At 35.1% G+C, this 25,076-nt stretch overlaps 1 protein-coding gene across 1 annotated transcript in view; it reads right to left on the bottom strand.

Annotated features, from left to right (window-relative positions):
• GLRB (glycine receptor beta) overlaps positions 1-24,730 on the bottom strand; it is a 93,070-nt gene extending 68,340 nt beyond the window's left edge. The window contains exon 1 of the mRNA XM_047092078.1: positions 24,609-24,730. Coding sequence (XP_046948034.1) covers positions 24,609-24,730 — 122 coding nt within the window. The remainder of the gene's footprint in view (positions 1-24,608) is intronic.
• Positions 24,731-25,076: the final 346 nt, after the last annotated feature.

Below are 25,076 nucleotides of genomic sequence, written 5' to 3'. Positions count from 1 at the left end.
AAAAAGAGGTAAAATTTCAGTTATGCAAGATGAATGAGTTCTAGAGATCTGCTGTACAATATTGTGCCTATACCTAATAATATTGTATTGTACATGAAAATCTGTTAAGGAGGTTACATGGTATAGTAAGTGTTATTACCACAATAAAATGGAAAAAAAAATACAATTTCTAGTGACAACCTCCAAAAAAAAAAAAAAATCTATACTGTGTGTATACATAAAATAAGTTTTGCATGAGTTACTGCTCAATTTGATGTAGGAAAAAAAGTAAAAAATTAGTCTGCTTTTTTAAAAAACTGAGTCAAATAGCTTATTATTGAACTATTTGCACAGCTATTATTTGGAAATCAGAGAAAGGATGGCCTCTTCAATCAGTGTGCTGCACTGGGGTACCTGGGTAGCTTAGTCGGTTAAGCATCCAACTCTTGATCTCAGCTCAGGTCATGATCTCACAGTTTGTGAAATTGAGCCCTGCATTGGGCTCTGCACTGGCAACATGGAGCCTGCTTGGGATTCTCTTTCTCCCTCGCCCTTTCTCTCTCTGCCCCTCCCTGCTCACATATTCTCTCTGCCTCTCAAAATAAATAAATAAACTTAAAAAATATTAAAAGTAAATAAGTAAATAAATGTGTTTATTAACTGGATATGCCTATTTTAAAAAATGAGTCTTGACCCTACCCTACATCATATACAAGAGTTAAACTGAAGCGGATTACACAGTTAAATGTGAAACATAAAACAATAAAGCTCTCAGAAAAAAAAAAAAATAGATTATCTTCATGACCTTGGACTAAAGACTTAAAAAACCATAAAAGCATTAACAATAACTAATAAACCACAGTTATTCAATTTTTTTTTCCACGTTTTTATTTATTTTTGGGACAGAGAGAGACAGAGCATGAACGGGGGAGGGGCAGAGAGAGAGGGAGACACAGAATCGGAAACAGGCTCCAGGCTCTGAGCCATCAGCCCAGAGCCTGACGCGGGGCTCGAATTCACGGACCGCGAGATCGTGACCTGGCTGAAGTCGGACGCTTAACCGACTGCACCACCCAGGCGCCCCGATCAGAGCTTATTCAAAATAAGTACTTCAATTCATCAAAAGACACCATTGAGAAAGTGAAAATGCATAACAAAGATTGGAGAAGAGATCTGTAGTACATGTATGTGACAAAGAATCCTATCTACAATGCATGAAGAACTACATACCAATAAGAAAAAGAAAACAAATTTTTTAAGTGGGAAAACACTTGAAACAACACTTTGCAAAAGAGATAGCTAGAAGTCCAATATATGAAAAGGTGCTCAATGAGATTAATCATCAGGGAAATACAAATTAAAATTACACTGTGGTATCATTATACCTACACAAGATGGCTAAAATTCAAGAGATTGCTAATAATATCAACTTTGGACATGAATGTGGAGTGGCTGGAACCCTCATACATTAATGATGGAGAACAACTGGAAAACTGTCCATATCTCCTAAAGTTCAATATTCATATACCCTATGATACAGAAATTTCATTCTTAGGTGTATCCTTATGTCTACCCAAATGCATGTATAAAAAGGTCCATAACACTTTTAATGAACCCAAATAATAATGACCCTAAACTGGAAGCATTATGAATATTCATCAATAGTAGTGATAGTAATATTCGAACTTTACCTGAACTCCTGGAACACTGAGATGTTAAGAAATACCTCCATCATTCCCAGCATTCTGGGAAGCACTTTACCTCAAAGAGTTTGTCCCCAGGTGACCTAAGTAAGACTCATGGTTAACCCCTTGTTTACCTATGACAAGACCAGAAACTCTCTAAACTCCCCTTTTTTGTCTACTAAATGAGTACCTGAACTGTTTGTCACCACTGACCAATCTGAATCGGAGACCTGGCAACTTCACCTGACCAAATGTGGCTTAGGCTTCTCTCCTCCCACAAGTTCCTCAGTTTTCTCTAGCCCCTAAGATTAAAAGCAATCACCTGGAACGCAGAACAAAACCTCCTTAATGGACTCCTCCAAGAACTGGCTCGCAGCAAAGAAAAACTGTCCAATTTTGCCACCTGCTCATTGCAGTCTTCAACAACTGGCTCCTTCTGGCCACATTCACTCCTATAAAAGAGAAGTTCCTTCTGCCTGACCTTTCAGATGCTTATCGGTCTTAAAGTCAGAGTGTCCCTCTATTGCAACAATCCTTTCCAATAAAATCTTGCCTAAGTATGGATTTGTTTTCCATTTGACATAAAGTGGACAAATATACTGCAGTATATACAAGACAATTAAATACAACACAGCAATGAGGAAGAAAGAGCTATCGCTATACCAACAACATGGGTGAAATCTCACAGATATGATGTTGAGTGAAGTGATTTTCCAGGATTATTATCCCTGTTCACAGATGAGCTGAGGCAGAGAGCCTAATTATTCTAGAAAATCCTTTCTTCGTAAAAGTCCTGTTTTCAATATTAGACAATTTAAGAGCTTAGAATAGTACGTTATACATCGTGTTATGTATCAATTCACAGCAACCTATTTTGTATTATAAGCAAAGCAAAAGGAATCTGTTACAAAATAAGACAACCCACTCAGAAAAAAAAAAATGGAGTCCAAAGCAAGTGAAATTTATCAGTATTGTGGTTTGGTTTAAGCGAATATGTAGAATATTCTGATTTCTTGCATATATGCATACTGTAAATTCAGGCATCTTATTTTCCAAAACGATATTCTAATTTTACTGCTCTCTAGAAAATTATGGTACTGGGCTAGTGAAAGGAGGTAGTTTTCTTACTACCACAAACCAAAATTTAAAAACAGGACATTAAGTCAAGCGAAGTCAGAGCAGAAATCAGGAATTGAGATAAAATATTAAGCCTCAACACCCTTTAGAGCACAGAGCTCCAAGAGACACTGCAGAGCCTTTGGAGAAAGGGGCTTTTGCTACTGTCCGGAAATCCAATGAGCTGAGTGAACTGCTTGCTGAAAAGCCACCACAGTTGATTCTGTTTCTGCTGTAACTGCTCTTTGCAACTTCTCTTTGCAGCATTTCTAAGGTGTAAGATTACTTGTGATATAGAGACAAGAAAACCATCTCTTTTGAATTATATCTTCATTAAAATATCCGCAGGCACACATGTCTGAACAATGATAAGTGTCCCCAACAAAAATCCCATGACAAGATACAAAGGCAACAAGTATGAGTGTCATTAGGTGAGATGAACTACTTCCTTGCAGTATGTGGTAGCATCTGGATAATGAAAGATAAGCCTTTTTTTTGTCCTTATCAACCACTGTTTGGAAACTAATGTGACTCTTTATTGAATGAGCTAGAATCTGGACGCCTCAATTATAAAAAAAATAAAAAAATAAAATTCTGTTTTCTCCCCAACATCCATCCAAACCTGGATGTGAGCCAGCATTCCACTGCACTTGAAGGAAATCTCCAACAGGTCTCATAATATTTTCAGTCATTCTCTGATAATAAAAAGTCTCCACCGGCACTTTCAGTCCCACTAAAATTGTCACTTTTATATTTCAGCTGCCCAGTCCCTGGTAATGATAAAACTTCAGAGCTTGATTCAGAAATGACAACACCTCCCTCTCCTCCTCAAGTCTCCCTCAGAAAGGGGCTGCAGGCATGACTAGGTTTTGTTCTGTCTTCCTGCCTTGTTAGTTTATAGCATTTTTGTGGGTTTCCCAAAATCCTCTCTTCGAGAACCTCAAAGTTCAACCACCATGAAATGGCTATGGCTTTTTTTCAGCTGGCAACTTCACCCCAGGTATTCTGCAGTCCACACCTCACAGGCACACTACTGGGGTTCCATCATCTTCCCAGCCCCTTTTGGGCGAATTTCCTTTCTTTGTTTTGTTATTATTTTTTTTTTTAGTTTATTTATTTATTTTGAGAGAGAGAGAGAGAGAGCGAGCGAGCAAGCATGCAGAGGTGGGGCAGAGAGAAAGAGAGAATCCCAAGCAGGCTCCACACTGCCAGTGCAGAGCCCGATGTGGGGCTTGAACTCACAAACCATGAGATCATGACCTGAGCTGAAATCAAGAGTCAGACACTTAACCAACTGAGCCACCCAGGCTCCCCATATTTCCTTTGTTTTAAACATCAAACCGGCACTTTCTTACTTACTTTGCTCTCACCCTGTCACTGTCTACTCCTATTCTCTCTCATGTGACCAACATCGGAGTCATAGTGAATGCCCAAGTATTCTTTTTCCTGACACACAGAAAGCAAATCTCCATGTCATGGTAGCCCTCTTCTCTCTGTTCTACAGCCTCTAGCCAATACCTGCAGCCATGACTGATGACTTCTCCAGTGTGAGTCAGATACCAGTCTACTATGAATCCCCCAAACTACAGGGGACAGACATGGTTCCGCCTCTCAGTAGCATTGAGAATAAGGAAAAACATTTTCCTCCCAATTCCATGGCAGGGAGTATAGAAAATGTCAGTGGGCTCCAAAGAATTTCCTCCAAAGTATTTCTATATGCTCTCTTCAATCTTAACCCTTTAAGGCCATTGAGGTAGATGCTGAGTAAAGGTCACAAAGCCAGTTTTCAGCACCTTTTTTGCATGACTGCATAAGAGGTCTCTTTCCTAACTTTGGTATGTGGGGGTTCATGGCACTTATTGTTTTGTTCTTGGCCTTTGGAGCCTCAGCCAAAAACTGAGTCAGAAAGAATGCTATTCCAACTTCCTGATATACTAAGCTAACTTTTAACTACTCTTAGTGGTCCTTTCTAACAGAAAATGTAGGTAATTATAGATTATTTATATAATTAATGAAGTAAATATTAATATTTACTTAACATTAAATAGAAGTACTTAAAATGTTCCTTAATATCAAATAATCAATTATCATTTCTATATTTTGGATTCTGGCAGGATGTAATATAAGGATAAAAGACTTTCCAATACAGAAGGTGAATTAATACAGATAGGCAGACTTTTTGAAGTAGAAATTTAAGAATTTTCACATGAGCTAAGATTTAAGAATTATGAACATTATCAACTAGAATTTTTATAACTCGGCTTTCTAATTAAATAAAAGTTCTTTGCCCTAATTAATAGTTGAATCAACAACTGGTCATTTCTAAAGGAAGAATTAAAAAAAAATAAAAACATTTATCGCAAAAATATTCCTGTTCAGGTGGGTTTTTCTCTAAAATCTCACACACTATTGAAAGGTAATTTGTGCACTATGGCTTAGAAATGGAACTTCAAAGGCAAACAAGCAAGTACATATATGGAAAGAAAACAATCTAAAGCTCTGTACGCTAATCTTCTGGAACCCACAGAGAGAGAACAATGAACCATAAGCAGTTATCTACTGCATGGCACAGGGGTATCAGTCAATTAAAACCTGCACAGGTTGTACAGACCCTGTAGGGCAATACAAAGGAGACTTAACAGAAATACAGTTGATGTTCTGCTATCTATCCAAAGATTTTATTTTGGTATCTGTGTCCTAGTGCAGAATAAGTGGCAAGGTTATCAGGTGCAATATGTTGATACCAGATTAAGTCCCTTTTATATTTTCCAATGTAATATGATTTTTTAACCAAAACAACTGCTTATCTAATTTTCCTCTATCTATCATTGTGAACCTCATACAAAAGCTGGAAAAAGAGATAAAAAAGCTACTGAAGGTTACATTTTCCACTTCTCTGTGTTTCTGCCATCGTGAAATCACTCCAGCAACTGCCCCCTCTCTCCTGCATCATAAACGTTCTCTCTCTACCAGAACCTTTCCACCACCTTACAAATATGCTTTATTATCCCCCATCTGTAAAAACCTTTCTCTTGACCCTGCATCCCCTCTGACTACAGCTCATTACTAATGTGCTTTTTTACATCAAAATTCCTCAGAAGAATTTTAATACTTGCAGCCCCCATTTCTTCCCTTAATGTCCTTTAAATCCAATGTAGTAAGATTTTGTAACCATCGATAGAAACAAGTCTTATCAAGGTCAATGATGTTGTCAAATGCAATGACCAATTCTCAGTGTTCACCTTCTTGATCTAACCACAATACTTGACATTGTTGATCATTACCACCTCCCATAAAAGATTTTCTTGGCTTGAGTTCTAAGTAAAAAGACATGACCTTAATTCCAATCTTACTTCACTAGCTGCTCCTTTCCATTCTCCTTTGCCTGTTCTTCCTCATTTCTTCAACTTCACCCCCAGTCATTTCTCAGATGTTTTTACCTTCCTAAGTAACTCAGTTTCTAAGTGACCTCATTCATTTCATTAGTTTACAACTCACAAATTTATACCCCCAGACTACACCATTTCCCAGAATTTCTGATGCTATATTCAACAGCTTATTGGACATTTCTCCATTGAAGTTTAATGAAAACCTCAAAATTAAGACAACCAAGACCAAATTCTTGATTTCCCCTCACCTCTGGTCTACTCCTAATATAGTCTTTAATAGACCTCTCAGTATATTAAAACAAACAAACAAATAAACAAACACCTTCATGCTTTCTGTTCTCAGGCCCAAAACATGGGAATCACCATTACAATGAGCTACAAGCTTTCTGACTCTTCCCATCATTCACTCTGCTCTTGGTCTCCATACCATCATTTAAATACATAAAGCCTGCTTCAGGACTTTGATATTTGGTGTCCTTTTCCTTGAATCATTGTTCCCCTAGAGATCTCCATGGCTTTCATCTTTACTTCAGCTCCCTATTAAAATCTTACCTTATCAGAAAGATATTTTTGACCAGCATGTATAAAATAGGAACCCCCGCCCCTTAATTATCCTACTCTAATTTTCCCCATAGCCCTGATCACGATCTGCCATATTATTTTTTTAATGTTTATTTGTTTTTGAGAGAGACAGAGTATGAGTGGGGGACAGGCAGAGAGAGACAGGGAGACACAGAATTCAAAGCAGACTCCAGGCTCTGAGCTGTCATCACAGAGTCTGACGCGGGACTTGAACTCGTGAAGTGCGAGATCATGACCTGAGCCGAAGTCGGGCACTCAACCAACTGAGCCACCCAGGTGCCCCTCACTGCCTGCCATATTAAAACTTCATGTGTACATATCCATGTTGTCTCCCACTAGTACCAAACTTTCTGAGGGCAAGAACTTTGTTTTGGTCACAGCTATAGCCCAAGCACCTAGATCAAGGCCTGGTACATATTAAATGCTCAATAAAGGGTAACTGAATAAACTAAATGATTCATTTTTAAAACATAAAAGAAGTAGACAGTATATCAGTTAAGTGTCAGAAAGAGATTGTTTGCTCTAAGTTGAAAATTTGCATTAAGAATCGTGAAAACTCAGAGCACCCGGGTGGCTCAGTTGTTTAGGTGTCTGACTCTTGATTTTGGCTCAGCTCATGATCTCATAACCTGGGATTGAGCCTGGCATCGGGCTCCGTGCTGGCAGACAGAGCCTACGTGCAATTCTCTCTCTCCCTCTCCTGTCCTTCTACCTCTCTCAAAATAATCTTAAAAAAAAATAATAATAATTTTGAAATCCCAGAATATAATCATATAATGTACTCAAAATTGTAATGACTGTGCCTTCTTTTTTAAAGCTACCTATAAGACTACTCTTTTCATTTCCATTGATAAGACAGAATTGACTATACCTACCTAATTTTTATAAGCAAGAAGATGCACATTTCCAGAAGTTACTTACAGGAGTCCATCTTTATTATGGATACTTTAACTGTAGCTCCAAATGTCTATTTTACCTTTTTTCATATAATTCTTATTCTAGACAACCCACTCTATATTAGTACTATCAACGTTCTAATTCCTGCTGCATTGCCAAATGCATTAGTCCAAAATTTTGAATATTTTGAATCAAAAAAACACATCTAAACTTTAAAAAATGAATTATATTTTTGGTAATTAATTACAAACAGTGCTTCTATGAACATTCTTGTACGTATCTTTTGGTACACATATGTACACATTTCCACTGAGTATATACCTAGGAACAGATTAGCTGGGTGATAGAGAATATGAATTTCAGGTCTTGGATGCTGCTAAATGAGTCACCAAGTCTTGTACCAATCCATACTTTCATCAGCAGTACATGAGAGTTGTAGCTCACATTCTCACTAACACTTGGTATTTTCTTTTTTCTTTTCTTTTCTTTTTTTTTACTTTTAGCCATTCTAGTGGATGTGTAATAGCATGCCATTGTCATTTTAATCTGCATTTCCTTAGTGACCAATGAATATGCTTATTGACCTCTTGGCTATAGTCTTTTGGTCATTTTCAATTAGGTTGCCTGCCTTTTCCTTAATGATTTTCAAAAGCATTTTTTTTTTTTTATGTTCTCAATAAAAGTCTTTATTGGTGTATGTGTCTGTGCATTTGGAAACGACCCAAATGCCTTCACAGGAGAATAAAGTGTAGTGATTCATATGACAGAATACAATGCAGCAATGACAGTAACAACTACTGTGACATTTAACACTGTTGATGAATCTCACAGATAAAACAAACAAAAAAAAAGCCACTCATTAAAGATATTTACTGGATTATTCCATTTATATGCAGCTGAAAAACAGGCAAATTTAACATACTGTATGGTAATCTTCAAAAAGGCAGTGAGTAATTGGAAGAAGAATGAAGTGGCTTCTCAAGTTTGAGTAACGTTCTCTTTCTAGATCCGAGTGCTGGTTCCATGGTTAAATGTGAAAGCTAATTAAGTGGTACACTTACGATTAGTGCATTTCTATATATGCATATTAGACTTCAAAGCGTGTAAAACAATACCCACAACAACTTTTGTGTTTAAATATATGTGTATGTATGTGCACACCCACATGGACAGACACACACGTATATACATACATGCACGCACACACACGCACATGAAAAGACACAGAAACAGAGAGATTGCATAAAGCAATTAAAAGGTGATTCTGGAATTCTTGGTAAGTTAAAACTAAAATTCTCTAATATTCTATATGAAAGGGGATAAATACATGCATCCAAATTTGTTATAGTCACTAAAAGATAATTCCCTTTTGTATCTCTCAAGAACTGGACTATTGCTTTTTATCCCCTGAAAGCAGAGTCGAGGAGAACTGTGTGTTTTACACTTCATTTCCTTTGTAGTTATGCCTTTGTAGATCTTATTGTATGAGTACAGGCAGTATGAAAAAAAGAGTGCACAGATACTGTTTCCTGACAATAGTAGCTTAGAATGACTTCTTATTTACAAAACTCTATTGGTAACCAACATCCAAATTGAATACCATTAATCAAATGAATGACTATTTTTTATATGGTGGAACCCACATCAATGAACAGGAAGATTGTAAGACTGTGTCCTCAGAAACTGACATTCTGTTATTTAGATAAAACATCGATGAGTTTTAAATCTCAGTAAAATCCCACAAGCAAACCTAATGTGTTACTTGAAAGTGGTAAAAACATACAAAGGGTAAGTGAAATCAAGGTAAAGAAAAATGAGTTCTCATTGGTGGAAATAACATCTAGATAAATACAAACTGGAAAGAAGGCTCATAAAACAAATTGCACTGAGAATCAGAAGACCTAAGTTTTACTTCCAGCTCCTAGCCTGTGGTGTGCCTTAAGAAAGCCATTTCCACAATGGAATACTACGTAGCAATGAGAAAAAATGAAATATGGCCTTTTGTAGCAACGTGGATGGAACTGGAGAGTGTAATGCTAAGTGAAATAAGCCATACAGAGAAAGACAGATACCATATGGTTTCACTCTTATGTGGATCCTGAGAAACTCAACAGGAACCCATGGGGGAAGGGAAAGAAAAAAAAAAAAAAAAAGACGTTAGAGTGGGAGAGAGCCAAAGCATAAGAGACTGTTAAAAACTGAGAACAAACTGAGGGTTGATGGGGGGTGGGAGGGAGGGAAGGGTGGGTGATGGGTATTGAGGAGGGCACCTTTTGGGATGAGCACTGGGTGTTGTATGGAAACCAATTTGTCAATAAATTTCATATATATATATATATATATATATATAAAATAAATAAATAAATAAATAAATAAATAAATAAATAAAAGAAAGCCATTTCCTCCTGTGACCTCAGCTTTCTTATCTTCCAAATAAACGGAATGGACTATGATGCTGTATGACCAAAAAAAGAAAAAAAAGTCCTAAAATACCCACGTGGATTAGATAACAAGAATACTACTACTTTATGACCTTAAGAAAGCTATATAAACATGCTCCACAGCACAAACTTTTCACATGTAAAGGGAGAAGGATGCTGCATCCTATATAGATTCATTGTATTAAAAAGGGTCATAGGTCAAACACATGGCACCTGCCCTCACGTTGAGAGAGTGTGCCACATACGTTGTATTCACCCAAATCTTAGCATTCTGAATCTATGAAAAAGCTATGTCTAATAAAGTTACTCAGATATTTTCTCCATGATTAGTTTTCCTGCCTATAATAATTAGCTTAAGTAATGATAGAAGAATGAGACCAAGAATAATATGAAACACGTAAAATTCCTTTGAACCTTTAAAAAGGTTTCAACAATACACAAATATAGGTAATCTACTTTGTAGAACTTTTACAGTTCAGAAAATACTTTCATATGCAATTTCAAATTATACTATCAGAGAAGCTCTGTGAAATAGGTAGAGATAATTATTTCCAATTTACAGATAAGAAAATTGAGGACTGGAGAGGCAAAACAATTGCTTATTCAAGGTCACAAATGTATTAATCTGTTCTAGAACAGAACCACGGTCTTCAGACTCAGGACAACATTGTTTCCACATGTTAAAATCCCAAATAATCTTTTTCTCCCCAAACTGTGAGAAATTCATAAATCTTATTGCTAATTCTTTCATTTTACAGATCAGGGTTATTAAAATGAGAAGTGACTTATCTGAGAACACACCACGAGTTAGTAACAGAGCAGAGCCCAATTCTTCTCCAGAATTTCAATCTAATTCTTCTTCCTCTTTATTAATTCAACTAATTTCACTTTAAATTTGGCATTAATTTCAATATTTTAATTACACATAGAATAGGGCTTTCGTAGAGTAGGTAGGTGGCTTTTGAGGTGGGGCTGGAGGAGGAGGAGGCAGGTAACCGGTAAAAAAGGAGAGGACAAAGACAAAGTCAAGGCAGTGGTTACAGTATGCACAACAGCGCACAAAGGGACGTTTGTCAGTGACAAGTTAAGTATGCCAAGAGCATGTTAGAGGTGTGGAATAGAAGTGAAAAGAGAAAGGGTCAGCCATAGTCAGAGAAATAAATGATGGTATATACACTGAGCATCACTGATCTGCTGACACTATAAAACAGTAGTTTTCAAGGTACAGTCCACAAATACCTGAAGGTACCCAATACCTTTTCTGGTGGTCCATGGAGTCAAAATTACTTTCATAAAAATAATAATTTTAAAAATATTATTTTCTTTGTTTCACTATACTGACATTTACACCGATGCCACAAAAGCAACGGTGGATAAACTGCGGTGTGCAAATCAAGAAAGTAATACTTATACGTATTAACAGTCCTTTACTTTTGCATGTTAGCAGTAAATAAATAGTTTTAAAAACAGTGTTCCTAAGTTATATTCTTAAAGAAGCACTAAAATGCTAATTTTATTGAATTTTGAAATTTAAATCCACATTGTCTTAATATTCTGTGTGAACAAAATGGGAAGTACCCACACAGAACATCGAACTATGCTAACAGGTCCAAAGAAAAGCAATTGGGTCACTGATGTTCTAGCCAAAGCAGACACTTCTTATGGAACACCATTTTCACGGAACAACACAGAAAAACTATGGTAATTTAGTCTTAGTTACTTAGCAAACAATTTTTCAAAAGTGAATCAAGAGAGCTTGTTAACTTTGAGAAAAACTGCAAAGAGCATAGTATTTGCTGCCAATAATAAATTTTAAATTTTCACACAAAAATTGGAATTTTAGACAAGGTAATACTCACCATCACAAGCTTCAATACTTTCCAATACTTAACAGACTTTCCAGTGAGATTGGAAGTGACATTAGATAGATGTGATGTTTTGATATTGTATAATGAAATGTGTCAACATTTGCAAAACCCAGCAAGCCAATATTTTCCTCATGGCCAATGGAGAATGTTATAAAATTATGTTACAGTCATTCACTGTAACTATAGTTAACAATATTATGCTGTATATTTGAAAGCTGCTGAAAGAGTAAATCTTAAAAATTCTCATCATAAGAAAAACAAAATTGTATAACTATGTGCTGGATATTAACTAAACTTACTGTGGTGAGCATTTCACCTTACTTACATATGTCAAATCATTATGCTGTACACCTTGGACTAACACAGTGTTATAGGCCAGTTACATCTCAGTGAAAATAGAAAAAAAAACAGAAATCAAATTGTTCCAAAAACAATTTAAGACGCTAAAAAAATGTGAACAGTAATAAAACTAAGAAAGTGTAAAAAAAAAAGGGGGGGAAACCAATAGATTTTCGTACAACAGAGAACAAAATGTTCACTGATCTGATTTCAGAATTAACACCGCAATTAACCTTTAAGAAATTATCACTTGTTAACTTTTGGCATGGCATTAAAAAAAGAATATTCACAGCTATGAAAAGGCTATTAAAATAATCTTCCCTTTTCTAATTACAAGTCTGTGTGAAGTCATACTTTTTTTACCTACTCCAATCAAAACAATGTACCACAAAGCCAAAATGAGAATCTGGCTCTCTTCCATTAAGCCAGCAGGAAAGAGATATGCAACAATGTAAAACAACAGCCACTCCTCCCACTATTTTTGTTTGTTTTTGAAAATATAGTTACTTTTCATAAAAATTAAGTTGCTTATGTTAAGATGTAATAAGTATAGTTAAGTTATTTCATTAATATTTTAAAAATTTGTCTCAATTTATAAGACAATATCAGTACATATAACTCACACAAACTAAAGCTCTTTGTGGCCTTCAAAATGCTTCAGATTGCAAAGGGGTGCTAAGACCAACAGTTGGAGAGCCACTGCTGTGCAGTATGAACTAAAGTGGAGACGTCAGGCTGGAGTTCAGGCAACTAGGTAAGCAATTTCAATAAAAGATTCGAGATGAAATGATGAGAAAATGACCAAGACCATAATAGCAGGGATGGGGAGAAGCAGCCAGATATAAGAGTCATTTCCAAACAGGAATCAATAGGATAAGTAACTGATGAGATGATCAGGGAGAGAGCTCATGGAAGAAAGATGCTTCTGCCATTTTTCATGAAAGGCTGAGTACAAAGTTGAGAAATGCAGATGGTAGAGCCGGCTTGATACATGAACTCTGAGGTCCAGCAGGAAGTTGAAAATAATTATGGGGAACCCACAGGAGTAGTTACACCTAGAGATAAAGTTGTGTGGATAACCACAGATACAAGTAGAAATTACTCAGGAAAAAAGCTGATGAGTAAGAAGCTAAAAGGACCAAGAATGAATACCTGGTAAAACCCAGTATTTCAGGATACACTAAAAAGGAATAGCTAGTGAAAGTGGCTAATCAGTTAAATCAGGAAAAAAGTTCCAAGAGTGAGTCAAGTGCTAGTAGCCAAAAGATGGATGCTTAGGGTAGGAGACTGAGTCAGGATGTAGAAGACAATCATTAGTCCAAGTCATAGAAGGACTCAAAAGTCAATAGACTTGCTTAAAAATAATAAAACATCTTTACCAAAAAGTACAATGGTAACAGGAGTTAATATTAACAGTGGAGTGAACATTAAGAATATTAAGTAGTACACATTGTTTCATTTCTTACCACAATAATGTATGGCTTTCATAATTCCAAGAAATTCAAGGAAAGGAAAGGAAAGAAATAATGAATAGCCTAGAGAAAGTATAGACCATTGTAGGCTATTAATTTAAGATACATGGTAGTGAACAGAGGGAAAAAACAAAGTCAATGAAATAGGAATACAAAAACTATACTAGGAAGGAAAAAACAAAAACAAAAATAAAAACTATACAGTAGGGGCGCCTGGGTGGCTCAGTCAGTTAAGCATCTGACTCTTGGTTTCAGCCCAGGTCATGATCTCATGGTTTGTGGGATCAAGCCCCAAGTTGGGCTCTGCATTGATAGCATGGAGCCTGTTTGGGATTCTCTCTCTACCTCTCTCTCTGCCACTCCCTAGTTTTCACTCTCTCTCTCAAAATAAATAAACTTAAAAAAAAAAAAAACTGCATATATATATATATATATATATACTTTTTTTTTTCAGTTGAGAGACAATTTAGTATATTTGTAAGCCCTTAGGGGGGAAAAAAAAGCCAAAGAAAGAAAAGCAAATTGAAAACTCGGGAGAGCAGAGGTAAGGCAATAGAGATAGGTCTCAGAAGAGAGTAGAGGAGATAGGACAAAAGGAAGTCCCTTTTCCTGTTATGTCACATGGAAAGGAGAAAAGAAAGGATAGTATAGGTAGCTTTAGAGTGAAGATAGGCACTGGGAGAGTTTCCACCCAATTACTTCTATTTGTTTGTCTTCGAAATAAACTAAGACTGTATGCTAAGACTCAAAGGGGTAGGCTCAAGGATAAAACAATTATTAGAGAGAGAGAAAAACAGAGACACTAAGAGCCAAGTAAAAGGATTATTGGAAACATTGTGAAGACCCAGCCAAGACTAGATCACTACACAAAATAAATCAGTACAGATTCTGAATAACTGAAAGCATCTACATCTGAAGAATTAAGCCAAAAATATCATAGTCAAATGAATACAAAATTCTGGGCTATATTGAAAAGTGTTGTAGTAAGAATTTGGATCATTTTGTCAGTCATGCCCATGGTGTAATGGAGAGCTAAATATTGATGCAAAAGGGCACTCATTACTCATCTACTCATTAATACATTGGTATTTTCTATAAGGTTATTCCCAGGAATCATGGTAGTAAACTTCCCTGAACAGTCATGAATCCATACTATTGTTCTCCTAAAAGAGGACCAATAAAGGTCAGATGTTTCAAGTTAACCAACATATTCTATTAGTGATTTAATCAGTGTTTTGCTGTTATTCCAATCAGAGCTCTAGAAATATTATTTCATATTTACATCATGTCTCAGAGGAGCTATTTGTATGTACATAAATTTGAATAATTTGCCTCATGAATTCTAAGCGTAAATTTCCATAAAATGTCTACGGTAAAAGAAATCCTTTATAAAAAGTTCTCTGCTTTGTGGAACACAGCAGTGTTCTATCTCTTTCAGGTAGTAACACAATGAGAATAGAGAAGACCTCTGCAAATATACTCTGTGCTTTACCATATTACTGTATCTCCAAAGGGAAAAAAAAGGCACATTTCTGTAAGTCAAATTCCTTAATGTATAAAAATTGGTACGCTATTAACGCAAACAATTCACCTTCTACATACATTAATCTACTTTGGAATACAATGAAATACATACATTTTAATAAGTCAACTCTGAAATTTAGCTCCCTTTGTAATTAACTTAGTCAAGAAACAGAATTTTGTGTATTCTTTTTCTGTTGGTAGGTTTGGCTGGTTTTTAATCTGAAAGCAAAAGAGGAACAAAAACAAAAGGAGTTAACCCTGAATATAAAGGTACCAAAAGAATGATAAATAAAACTTGATTAAGTCATAAAAGATACAGTTGTCATAAATGAATGATGGATGAGTGAAATTGGGAGACTACTGAAATCAAACTTTTCCCTATACAAATGAGTAGAGACCCCCCCCAAATTAGTGACTTATTCAAAGTCATAAAACCAATCAGCAACAGTTTAACTGAGATACAGGAGTGTTCTTTCTCCCATATTACAAAGCCTTGACCATCATGATTTAGCAGACATACAAAGGGAACTTTAAAGGTGTTACCTTTAATCCCAGTCCCAGTCAGCCACTGACCCATCGAAAGATTGATTTATATTATTTCTGTATAGTCACCCATTTTATTCCATTTGACTTGGCAGGCATAGTGGGGCTCTTATGCAAAGAATTTTGAAGTAGACAGAATATAAAATTGTGTATGTGTGTGTATGTGTGTGTGTACACATACACACACACACACACACACACCCCTTCACATATATTACTAAGTATATGTGTGTATATGTATGTATATACATTAAACTTTCACATTCTGCCTACTTTGAGATACTTTGCATAAGATTCTCATTATGCATGCTAAATAAAAGTGTGTCTGTGTATACATTTGTTATATATGGTTAGTTAACATATTGTGTTAACCATAAATTGTAAACACTTGAGATATATGTATATATACATATTAGATGAGGGGTGTGTGTGTGTGTGTGTATGCATATATTTGTTAGAGTTAATACTATATATGGTTCAACAAGAAAATAAAAGATACCATATAAAGAGTATTATTATTAAATATAATCAAATATCAAAACATGCAGTATGAACAAAAATGACTCAAGAAGAGGGAGTTAACATTAATTCTAGTCATAGACTCATGAAATCTTGGGGATGAGAACAACTTTTAAATTCTGTAATTTCCCAGTGAGGCTTGATTTGGGTAGTATCTCTACCCAAGCCACATTTTATTAGCAACAAAGAACTACCCAAAGAAATCCATTTTCTCTTTGGACAGTTCTATCATATCCTTTAAAATTGAACTTGTCTTCCTCTATGTTTCTCTTTGATCTCGGTTCTATAAGTCAACATCATGCAAAAGAAATCTAGTTCATCTTGTGTAATAACTCCTCAAATAGCAGGTAACTACTCTTCTATTCTTCAAGGAAAACAACTCACAGTACAACCAACCAAACAACAGACTTTCATGTTCCTGCAAATCCTGATCATGATTCCTTAACAAATTCCCATGAAATTCTAACCATCACAAATGATGGCAACCAGAATTTATACCCACCATGATATTAATACTTTTTTCTTTCTAAAAATAGTATTTCTATCAATGTCCAAGACTAAGTATTAAATAGCCACCACATGCTATCAATTTATATTAACCTTATTCTCAACTGAAACTTCTAATTATTTTTAAAAATTTCATAAGGTAAGGTAATACTTGAGGTGAATCATGAAGGACAACTGAGACCTGCATAGATTAACCAAGGTGTTGTCATTCTAAACATAAACATGTCTAAGCATAAACAATGGCAAGAGTAGTTTAGGAGCAAGGGCAGATCAACCTTTCTAAAACTAGAGGGTAGTTTCACATAAAGTTTGGGATGCAAATTAGAGAGGCCCTTGAAAATCAAAGTAAAGAGTTTGCACTAGGATCCATCAGGCAAAAAGAAGACATTGTGGGTCTTGAACATAATATTAACAAGATGAAAATGGAAACAATATATAAGACGAATAATAATGACCAGAGAAAAAATAGGGCAAATAATTAGAAAACTATTGAGGAAAAAAGTTCAAAATGATGGTAAGTGGAGATGCAACGAACATGACAGAGGAAATCATTCTAAGAGAAAGAAAGACAGGTTCCATTTAAGTTTCATGCCTGAGTAGCTAGAGTAATGAGGATGCCAGTTTCAAAACCTAGGAAATTATTTGGAAAGGGAAGATCATTAATTCACCTGATGGCAAAACAACAGCATGCCAGTAAGGTGGGATTGTTTAACAGGTAGTAAAAAAAATACATAACTAAACATTAGTGACATATTCAAGCTAGATGTGTTATGGTAATAATAATACAGACAATTTTCAATTGTATTCATTACAGAAATTACCCACACCCTTTTGCAATCAGCTTTTCATCTTTTGGTCAACACATTTATCTTGAATGTTTCCATCAGGAAGAAACTAAAACTAAACTAAAATCAATCCACTCTATTATAATCAATAGTAGGTAAGAAAATCAGAATAGGAAGAAAATAGCTAATATTATACTTAGACAACATGTAATAGCTTTGATTATTCAGTACATCTACCCTTCTACCACATATAACTGATATATACAAATGCTATCATTAAATGGTCAAATCTCTAAGAGACAAAAAAATTTCTCATAACATATAGTTGTTTTGTTTTTGTTTTGTTTTTTTTTTTAGTTTGTGAACAAATTAATATAGAGAAGCCACATCGTTTTCCATTATACACACGGCACCAAATTCCTTTGTCATGATTTTAAAAGTAGAGTACCAACAGTTTGGGGGAAAAAAGATGGGACTCATTTACGCTAACATGACTACACACTAATATAAATAATAGCAGCCCTCATCTAGTATCAATCAAGGGTATATTATTAAGTCTCCCCATATTTTGGATACAAGTATGGGCCAAAAATGGGAGAAAGGAAATTTTAAATTTAAGTTATAAACATATTAGTGCACTTACTGTAAACTATCATATACTTGAAATTCAAACAGTCCTCAACAAATGGTAGAAGATTCCCTAGGCTCAGTGATGGCAAAAATGGCAGCATGTGCCAAAAGGTTACAGCCTGGCCAAATTCAGTATTTAAAAGTGACATTATGTCTGCTGATAGCACAAAAAGAAGTGACAAGTAACGTTTTTTGTTGAGATAATTCTATTTTGTTTTGGTTTATTCAATCAAAAATTCAGAAAGTATACTATATATGTTCTGGTTTCATATATAATGCACATATAAATACAAATATATCAACATACACCACCTTCTTAAAAATTACGGCAGGTATGACTAGATCACTTAAATCTGCCATCCCTCAATCATTATTTGAGAACAGTAGCTTGACATATTTCTTCCTATTGGTTTAGATCAGAAAGGAGAAATATCTTCTGGGCTTGAAAGACATACTTTAAAAGTATGATCGTTCATGAAATTCCAAGAAGAGATTCTACCACTGAAGGTTTTTAAATCCTTATTATTAACACAAGACCAAGATATATTTATTTTATATGGGTGGGCTTTCCAAGACAATGCACCAAAAATAAAGGCAGATCTGTTTAAATCTGCACTGAAACAAAATTTTCAAATGATTCTATCTCATTCTATTGGATAATAGTAAGGCTGTAATCAAATACAATATATAAAATCAAAGAATCTTAAAAACATGACAAATTAAATTGACCTTAAATACCACTATCTGGTCTAACCACCTATCCAATGTTCAAATTTTCTATAAAATATATCTGCCAAATAATTACCCTTCATGCCGAGTGCCTCCAGTTACTACTTATTTTAACTATTGGTGCCAAGCAGCAAAATCTACTTTCTCATCCACATCAGAGTTTTTCAATGATTTGAAAACAGCTTTCAAATACCTCAGTTTCTTCAGTTCTTCCTAGTATGACATGACTTTAATTATTTCAATTGTTACTGCAATATTGATTAGCACAATGCAGAAATCTCTGTAAATCTTGCTTCAAATAATATCATTCTACTAATACACTTAACATAAAATTGGTAAAATAGAAATACTAATTTCTTTAAGTAATGATATATACTCATTTGTATCATATATATTACATGCATGTAATGCATATATATACATATATATTATATATATATATATATATATATATATATATATAATTAACGTAGTATCTCATTTTTTCTTTCAAATGTTTTCTACCATATTTTCCCCATCCTATCCTTGCACAGGTGATTTCTTGACAAAAGTGCAATTTATACTTCCATCTTTTTTAGATTCAGCCCATCACTTTAACCCTTCAACATCACAGTGGATCCTAATTCTGTCTCAGATATTCACTATATGTTCCCAAATCACACGATCCTCAGTTTGGGTGTTTCCTCTGTATAGTCTTATTTTAGTCACTGAAAAAAATGTTAAACTTGATAAGGCCAAAATTTCACAAGGAAACATCATCCATTTTGGAGATGTTCCACTAATTACCCAGTTGTTAACTCATCTAGTTAACTCATCTAGACTATATTTCTAAATATGGTCCATAGGGACTTATATAAGTTCCTTTCAAGTATCTTAACAAAACCCAGATATAATGACTTATAAGAGCCAAAGATCTTTAGGTTTTTATTCATTCTTTAAACAAATTTTTATTGTATGTATATATTCTGTGATCTCTGATGATTGAGTCAATAAGACACTGCTCTCTAGGAGCTTACAATCTAGTGGGGAAAGCAGGCAATTACAACTGATGATTACCAAACAGTATTATAATAAACATGATAGGCAGCTGGGGAACTATGGAGGCACAGAGTGTCATTATCTAGATCAAATGATCAGATTGGGGAAGGTTTCCCAAGGTTTGAGATCGTTATGGAACAGTCAGATTAAAATTTGGTTATATGGGTGTGATGCTCTTCAGAGAGGGGTCTGGGCCAGACATACAGACTTAGGTGTATTAAAAAGAAAACCACAGGCCCAAAATGGTGTCACTTAAGCCAAGTCACCAAATATAGACCTAATACCTAACCCAACTACATTTCAACGTCCCCTAAAAATGTAGTTTTAACTAGTCAGTCAGGAATGTTCTGATCAGCATCAGTGAGGAATCTGTCACATGTGCCCTCTCCATTCCCCAAAAGATGAGATAATGCATCTAGTAAGATCCCTTCCCTCTAAGGGAATGTAGTCTTGCCTGAAATAATCCTTTTTTTTTTTTTTTGCTAAATAACTTCTTGCCACACTCTTCTTCCTGTAAAAACCTTCCATGTTGTATAACTCCTCAGAGCATCTCTGTACTTGCTAGATGGAATGCTGCCTGATTCATGATCTGCTACTATACCAATGAGATGTTCAAATTTACTTGGTTGAATTTTGTTTTCTAAGAAGAGTCAACAGTGAATAAGTGATATTTACAGCCATGGATTTAGACAAGACCACTGAGGCAGGAGTTAACTAAAGACAAAGCATTGGCATTTCAGGTAAAGGAAAGAACACTTCTAGAGGTGTGAAAGAGCAAGTGTGTATGAGATCTGACTCATATGTGTTGAGGTGGGAGGGGGACTGGGATAGCAAGATATTGCTGGAGATGCCTGGGTGGCTTAGTCGGTTGAGCATCCAACACTTGATTTCAGCTCAAGTCATGAACCCAGGGTCGTGGGACAGAGCCCTGTGTGGGGCTTCGTGCAGTGTGTGGAGCCTGCTTGAGATTCTCTTCCTTTGTCTCTCTCTCTCTCTCTCCCCCTACCCCCTTCCACATGTACGTGCTCTCTCTGTGTAAAAAAAATAAAAGTGGTGGCAAATGGCTATTCAAAAAAAAAAAAGAAGAAGAAGAAGTAAAGAAAGATATTGCTAGAGGTGTCAGAGGCCAGCTTAGCAAGAGCTTTGAGTATGAAGCCAAGAAATGAGAACCTTATACAGAAAGCTATGGAGGCGCTTAAGGGGCTCTAAGCATTGGAACTACTTGGGTAGACTGAAGATTCAGAAAACACACTCCAGTAAAATATGAATTGATGGAGGAAGACAAGAAGCAGAGAGACTAATAAGAAGTTCACCAAAACAGGTGGAGAAGAGTAATTAAAGTAGTGTGTCCACAGGGGGGTGAAAATGAAGGACACATTCCAGAGCTGATCAAGACTCTGAATTGAGAAGTCTTGGAGACTACTCAATTTGAGACGCTAAGGTAGAAAGAGAATGTCTAAGGCGATCCCCCGTACTTCCGTTAGCAAAAGAGGTAGTGGTATCATTTGCTGGAAAAATGAACACGGTATTAGGAGTGGTGGGGAGGATTTCTGAACTCAGGTTTTATCATGCTGAGTTGAGCTCGAGGTCAAAATAAGTATAGCCACATAAAAATATTGGAGTTATGGGTATGGCATTCTTCAAAGAAGTCTGAAATGGACACAGAGATTTAGGACTACAGTGAATAAATGGTAGTTACAGCCATAGATTTGGACAGAATCTCTCAGGCCGACTGTATAGACAACCAGAAGAAAGACCAAGGAATGAAGGTTAATGTCAAATTCAAACTGGAAAATAAAAAGCTGTGTCCAAGGACTTAATCAAAATTATCTTCTCATTTACAGTTTATTTCTTATATTTTAAAATATATTAAATTTCTAAAATGTTTGAAAGGAGATTTATCAGATAGCTTGTCAATGTCATATGGCTGTTTCACTTACACATCAAAAAACAACAGCATAAATTTATGTTACAGCGTCTCAAAAAAAATGTGAATTAAAAAAAAAAATAGTAAAAGAGCCAGGAAAAGCTTATGATATAATTCAAGCTCAACATCAAAATTGAACCCTAGAATGTTAAGGACCCCAAGTCTTTTATTTCTTCTACATTTTAAAACCTTTTTCTTCTTATATACAGTCTTGGTTGGGGGAAGGATATTATCACAACAGTGAAACAGAAAATTTGTGCTTGTGTTTGCTACACTCACACATTAACTGCCTATGTCTATACAACTCCAATGTCTCAACTCTACTAAAAAAAAGTTAAATAAAAAATCACTAAGGCTTCCCCATATTAAAGAGTATTATGATGTGATCTGAACCTAACTTTCATAATCTCAAATATTCCTCTTAGTCAAAATGTTTTATACTTTTTCAACTTATATAAGATGGGCTAACTGGATCATCCTCTAGATACAAATGATCTGCATATTCTTTCACAGCACATTATTAAAGCTGAGGTTGTTAATCTGGATGTTCAAAGAAATTTAATATAATGGATCCAAACATAGCCAGAGAAAACTCTAGTCTTCTGAAGTTCACTGAATTCAGTGATAAGTCAAAATTCTTAATAAAATGCTCAAACAAAAAATATGTAAATCTTATTCTCCAAGGCACACTTACTTTTTAATAAGTCAGATTTTTGGCAGCATCACCATGGCAACTGTTAATAATGCTTTAGCTAGTCTCATAATTATAAAAAAATACTAAAAAGTTTAAAATTGTGTTAGAAAATTTCAAAGATAAAATTTCAATTAATTACCAACACGTCTAAAATACTGTAATATGGGCTTACCAAGTGTATGTTGGGCCTTCTGCTTGAAGATATTCATATTCATCAGAACAGAACCTTTATGGTTTCACTCTTAATTAACCTACTAGATTTAACTTTAAAAATCTGTCTTACGTATAGACACTTAAATATATAGCCATTTTATATATAAGACAATTTAACAGCATAATTCTGAAAAGGGATAGAATGTCCTCTAAAGAACTCATGTAAGATACATGGTAGTTCTCAGGCTTGGTGTTGGCATCTTCAGAACTCTCTTAACTCATGACAGTTGATGGGGGAGGTAGAAGGAAGAGGAAAAGAGCCCTGTGAACCTCCACATATAGAGAAACCTGACTGATTGAAGTTGGCTTGATTCCACACACAGGATGACCATGACTGTTAAGACATACGCAACAGTTTGTACCAATATGCCAACAATCATCAAATAAATGGTTAATATAAAGAATATCTAAAACATGAGAATGTGTCCTTTCACTTGGGAGGAGTAAGGCCTGCCAATGTCCAGTTCCCTAAAATGCTTATCTCCTGGTTGTGACACCAAAGCTCTTGACATTGAAGAACAGTGATAGTTACAGATGGCAATTATTCCTGAACCTGCTCCATCAGATACCTCATACCCAGTTGGGCAAATGGCCAAGGAGGGACACGTGAGTAGAATTCAGGGCCATCCTATTACACACCCAGAAATCTGGTCCTGACATCAGACTGTGCAGCACTGAAATAAGCAGCAGGACTATTAAACCTGAAAACCAGCAGATACTTCTAAATAGAGAAATTTATTGAATTCTAGACTTTGATGTGGATCATGATACTGTCTCCAGACTTTTAATCTCACATACTCATATAAATACCCATTCCAAAAAAACAATTTTAATAGCCTTTCTTTATAAAATAAACTTCCTAAAATGTACCCTAACATCTCTTACAAAGTATCTACAAACTATAATAGTCTACCTTTAAATGATGTTGATCCTGAAATTACCCATGATCAACATGGCATTTAAAAAATCTTAATTCAAAACTGACCTATAACAACAAATTAACTTTTATTTCAGACCACCACATATATTATTACCTAAAAGCACATTATATTGGTGTAAGTCGTTTGCTTACACACTGTTCAATTGCTCTAACCATTAGGTACTATTTGCTGTTATTCACCAGCAATATTAACCCTTCCTATTTAAAAAAAAAAAAAAAAAAGAGTCTAATTCACAAAAGGAGGAGTGGGTGATTTGGATTTGTTTTCATGTTTTTTTTGAGAAATAACCTAATCTCCTAATCTAAGTCCTTTGCAGAAAAGTACTGAAAAAGAAAACTGATCTACCATGTGAATTTTCTTCTTCCATGTATCAATATAAACTAAATACACCTTAAAATCCTACTTTAGCTATCTAATTTTTAAATTAATATTCATTTTTAGGAATATTTTTTAAAACCATCTTTTTGAACTGGTATTTGCTCAAAACACAGAATTCCAGTATCTAATTATAGTTGCATATTTAGGGTTGAAAGAAATAGTAATGCTTTTTTCTAATTTTATAAAAGATGTCTAGAAATCATATAATCCCAGAACATGAACAAAACTTTATAAAACTTTACCTTAAACACTAGGAAATAGCTATCACGTGCTAAATCTCTCTTGTGAAACCAATGGGTACATATTCTGATATGAAAAGTTTTGCTGATATGTGTTTCAATAAACCACCTTACTTTGATAAAAAATGCAATAACATTTTTCCATATAAGAATATAAGACATGAAGAACGTACGATGGGCATAGATACTGCTTCTTTTTCCCCTTCCCTTTCTTTGAAGACTTCTCTTTAGAATAAGCTTCTTCAACCCACAAGGAAATTAAAATAAAAAAGGCAATCGCCAATAAAAACTTCATCTTGAAAGTTAAATTTCAGGAGATCAATCTACAAGAAAGAACAAGAAAATGTTTACATTAAATGATAACAATAGGACTCTACAGAGTAGACCATGACTACCCAATGGCCAAGGGCATTTATACGTGAAAGTTTCATTGCTCAAACCTAAGTGGTAAGCCTTCATTATACATGTGTGATGTTTAGTAGTAAAAGTTAAATAGTGATTCACAGAAATATAATCCCAATGTTTAGAAAGCTACCTGGAAGGATGTTTAACACAGTGTTAAAAGGTTATCTTCTTCTTGTACATTGGATTCTTTATTTCCTTTTTAAATTTCTATATTGTTTGAATTTTGCATGTACATT

The sequence above is a fragment of the Lynx rufus genome, unplaced genomic scaffold (genome assembly GCF_022079265.1).
Source record: "Lynx rufus isolate CCGP_SWC_20201006 ecotype Redwood Valley unplaced genomic scaffold, mLynRuf1.p SCAF_3, whole genome shotgun sequence".
Taxonomy (NCBI): domain Eukaryota; kingdom Metazoa; phylum Chordata; class Mammalia; order Carnivora; family Felidae; genus Lynx; species Lynx rufus.
Note: the sequence above shows the minus strand (reverse complement) of the source record. Positions and strands in the feature narration are given on the sequence as shown.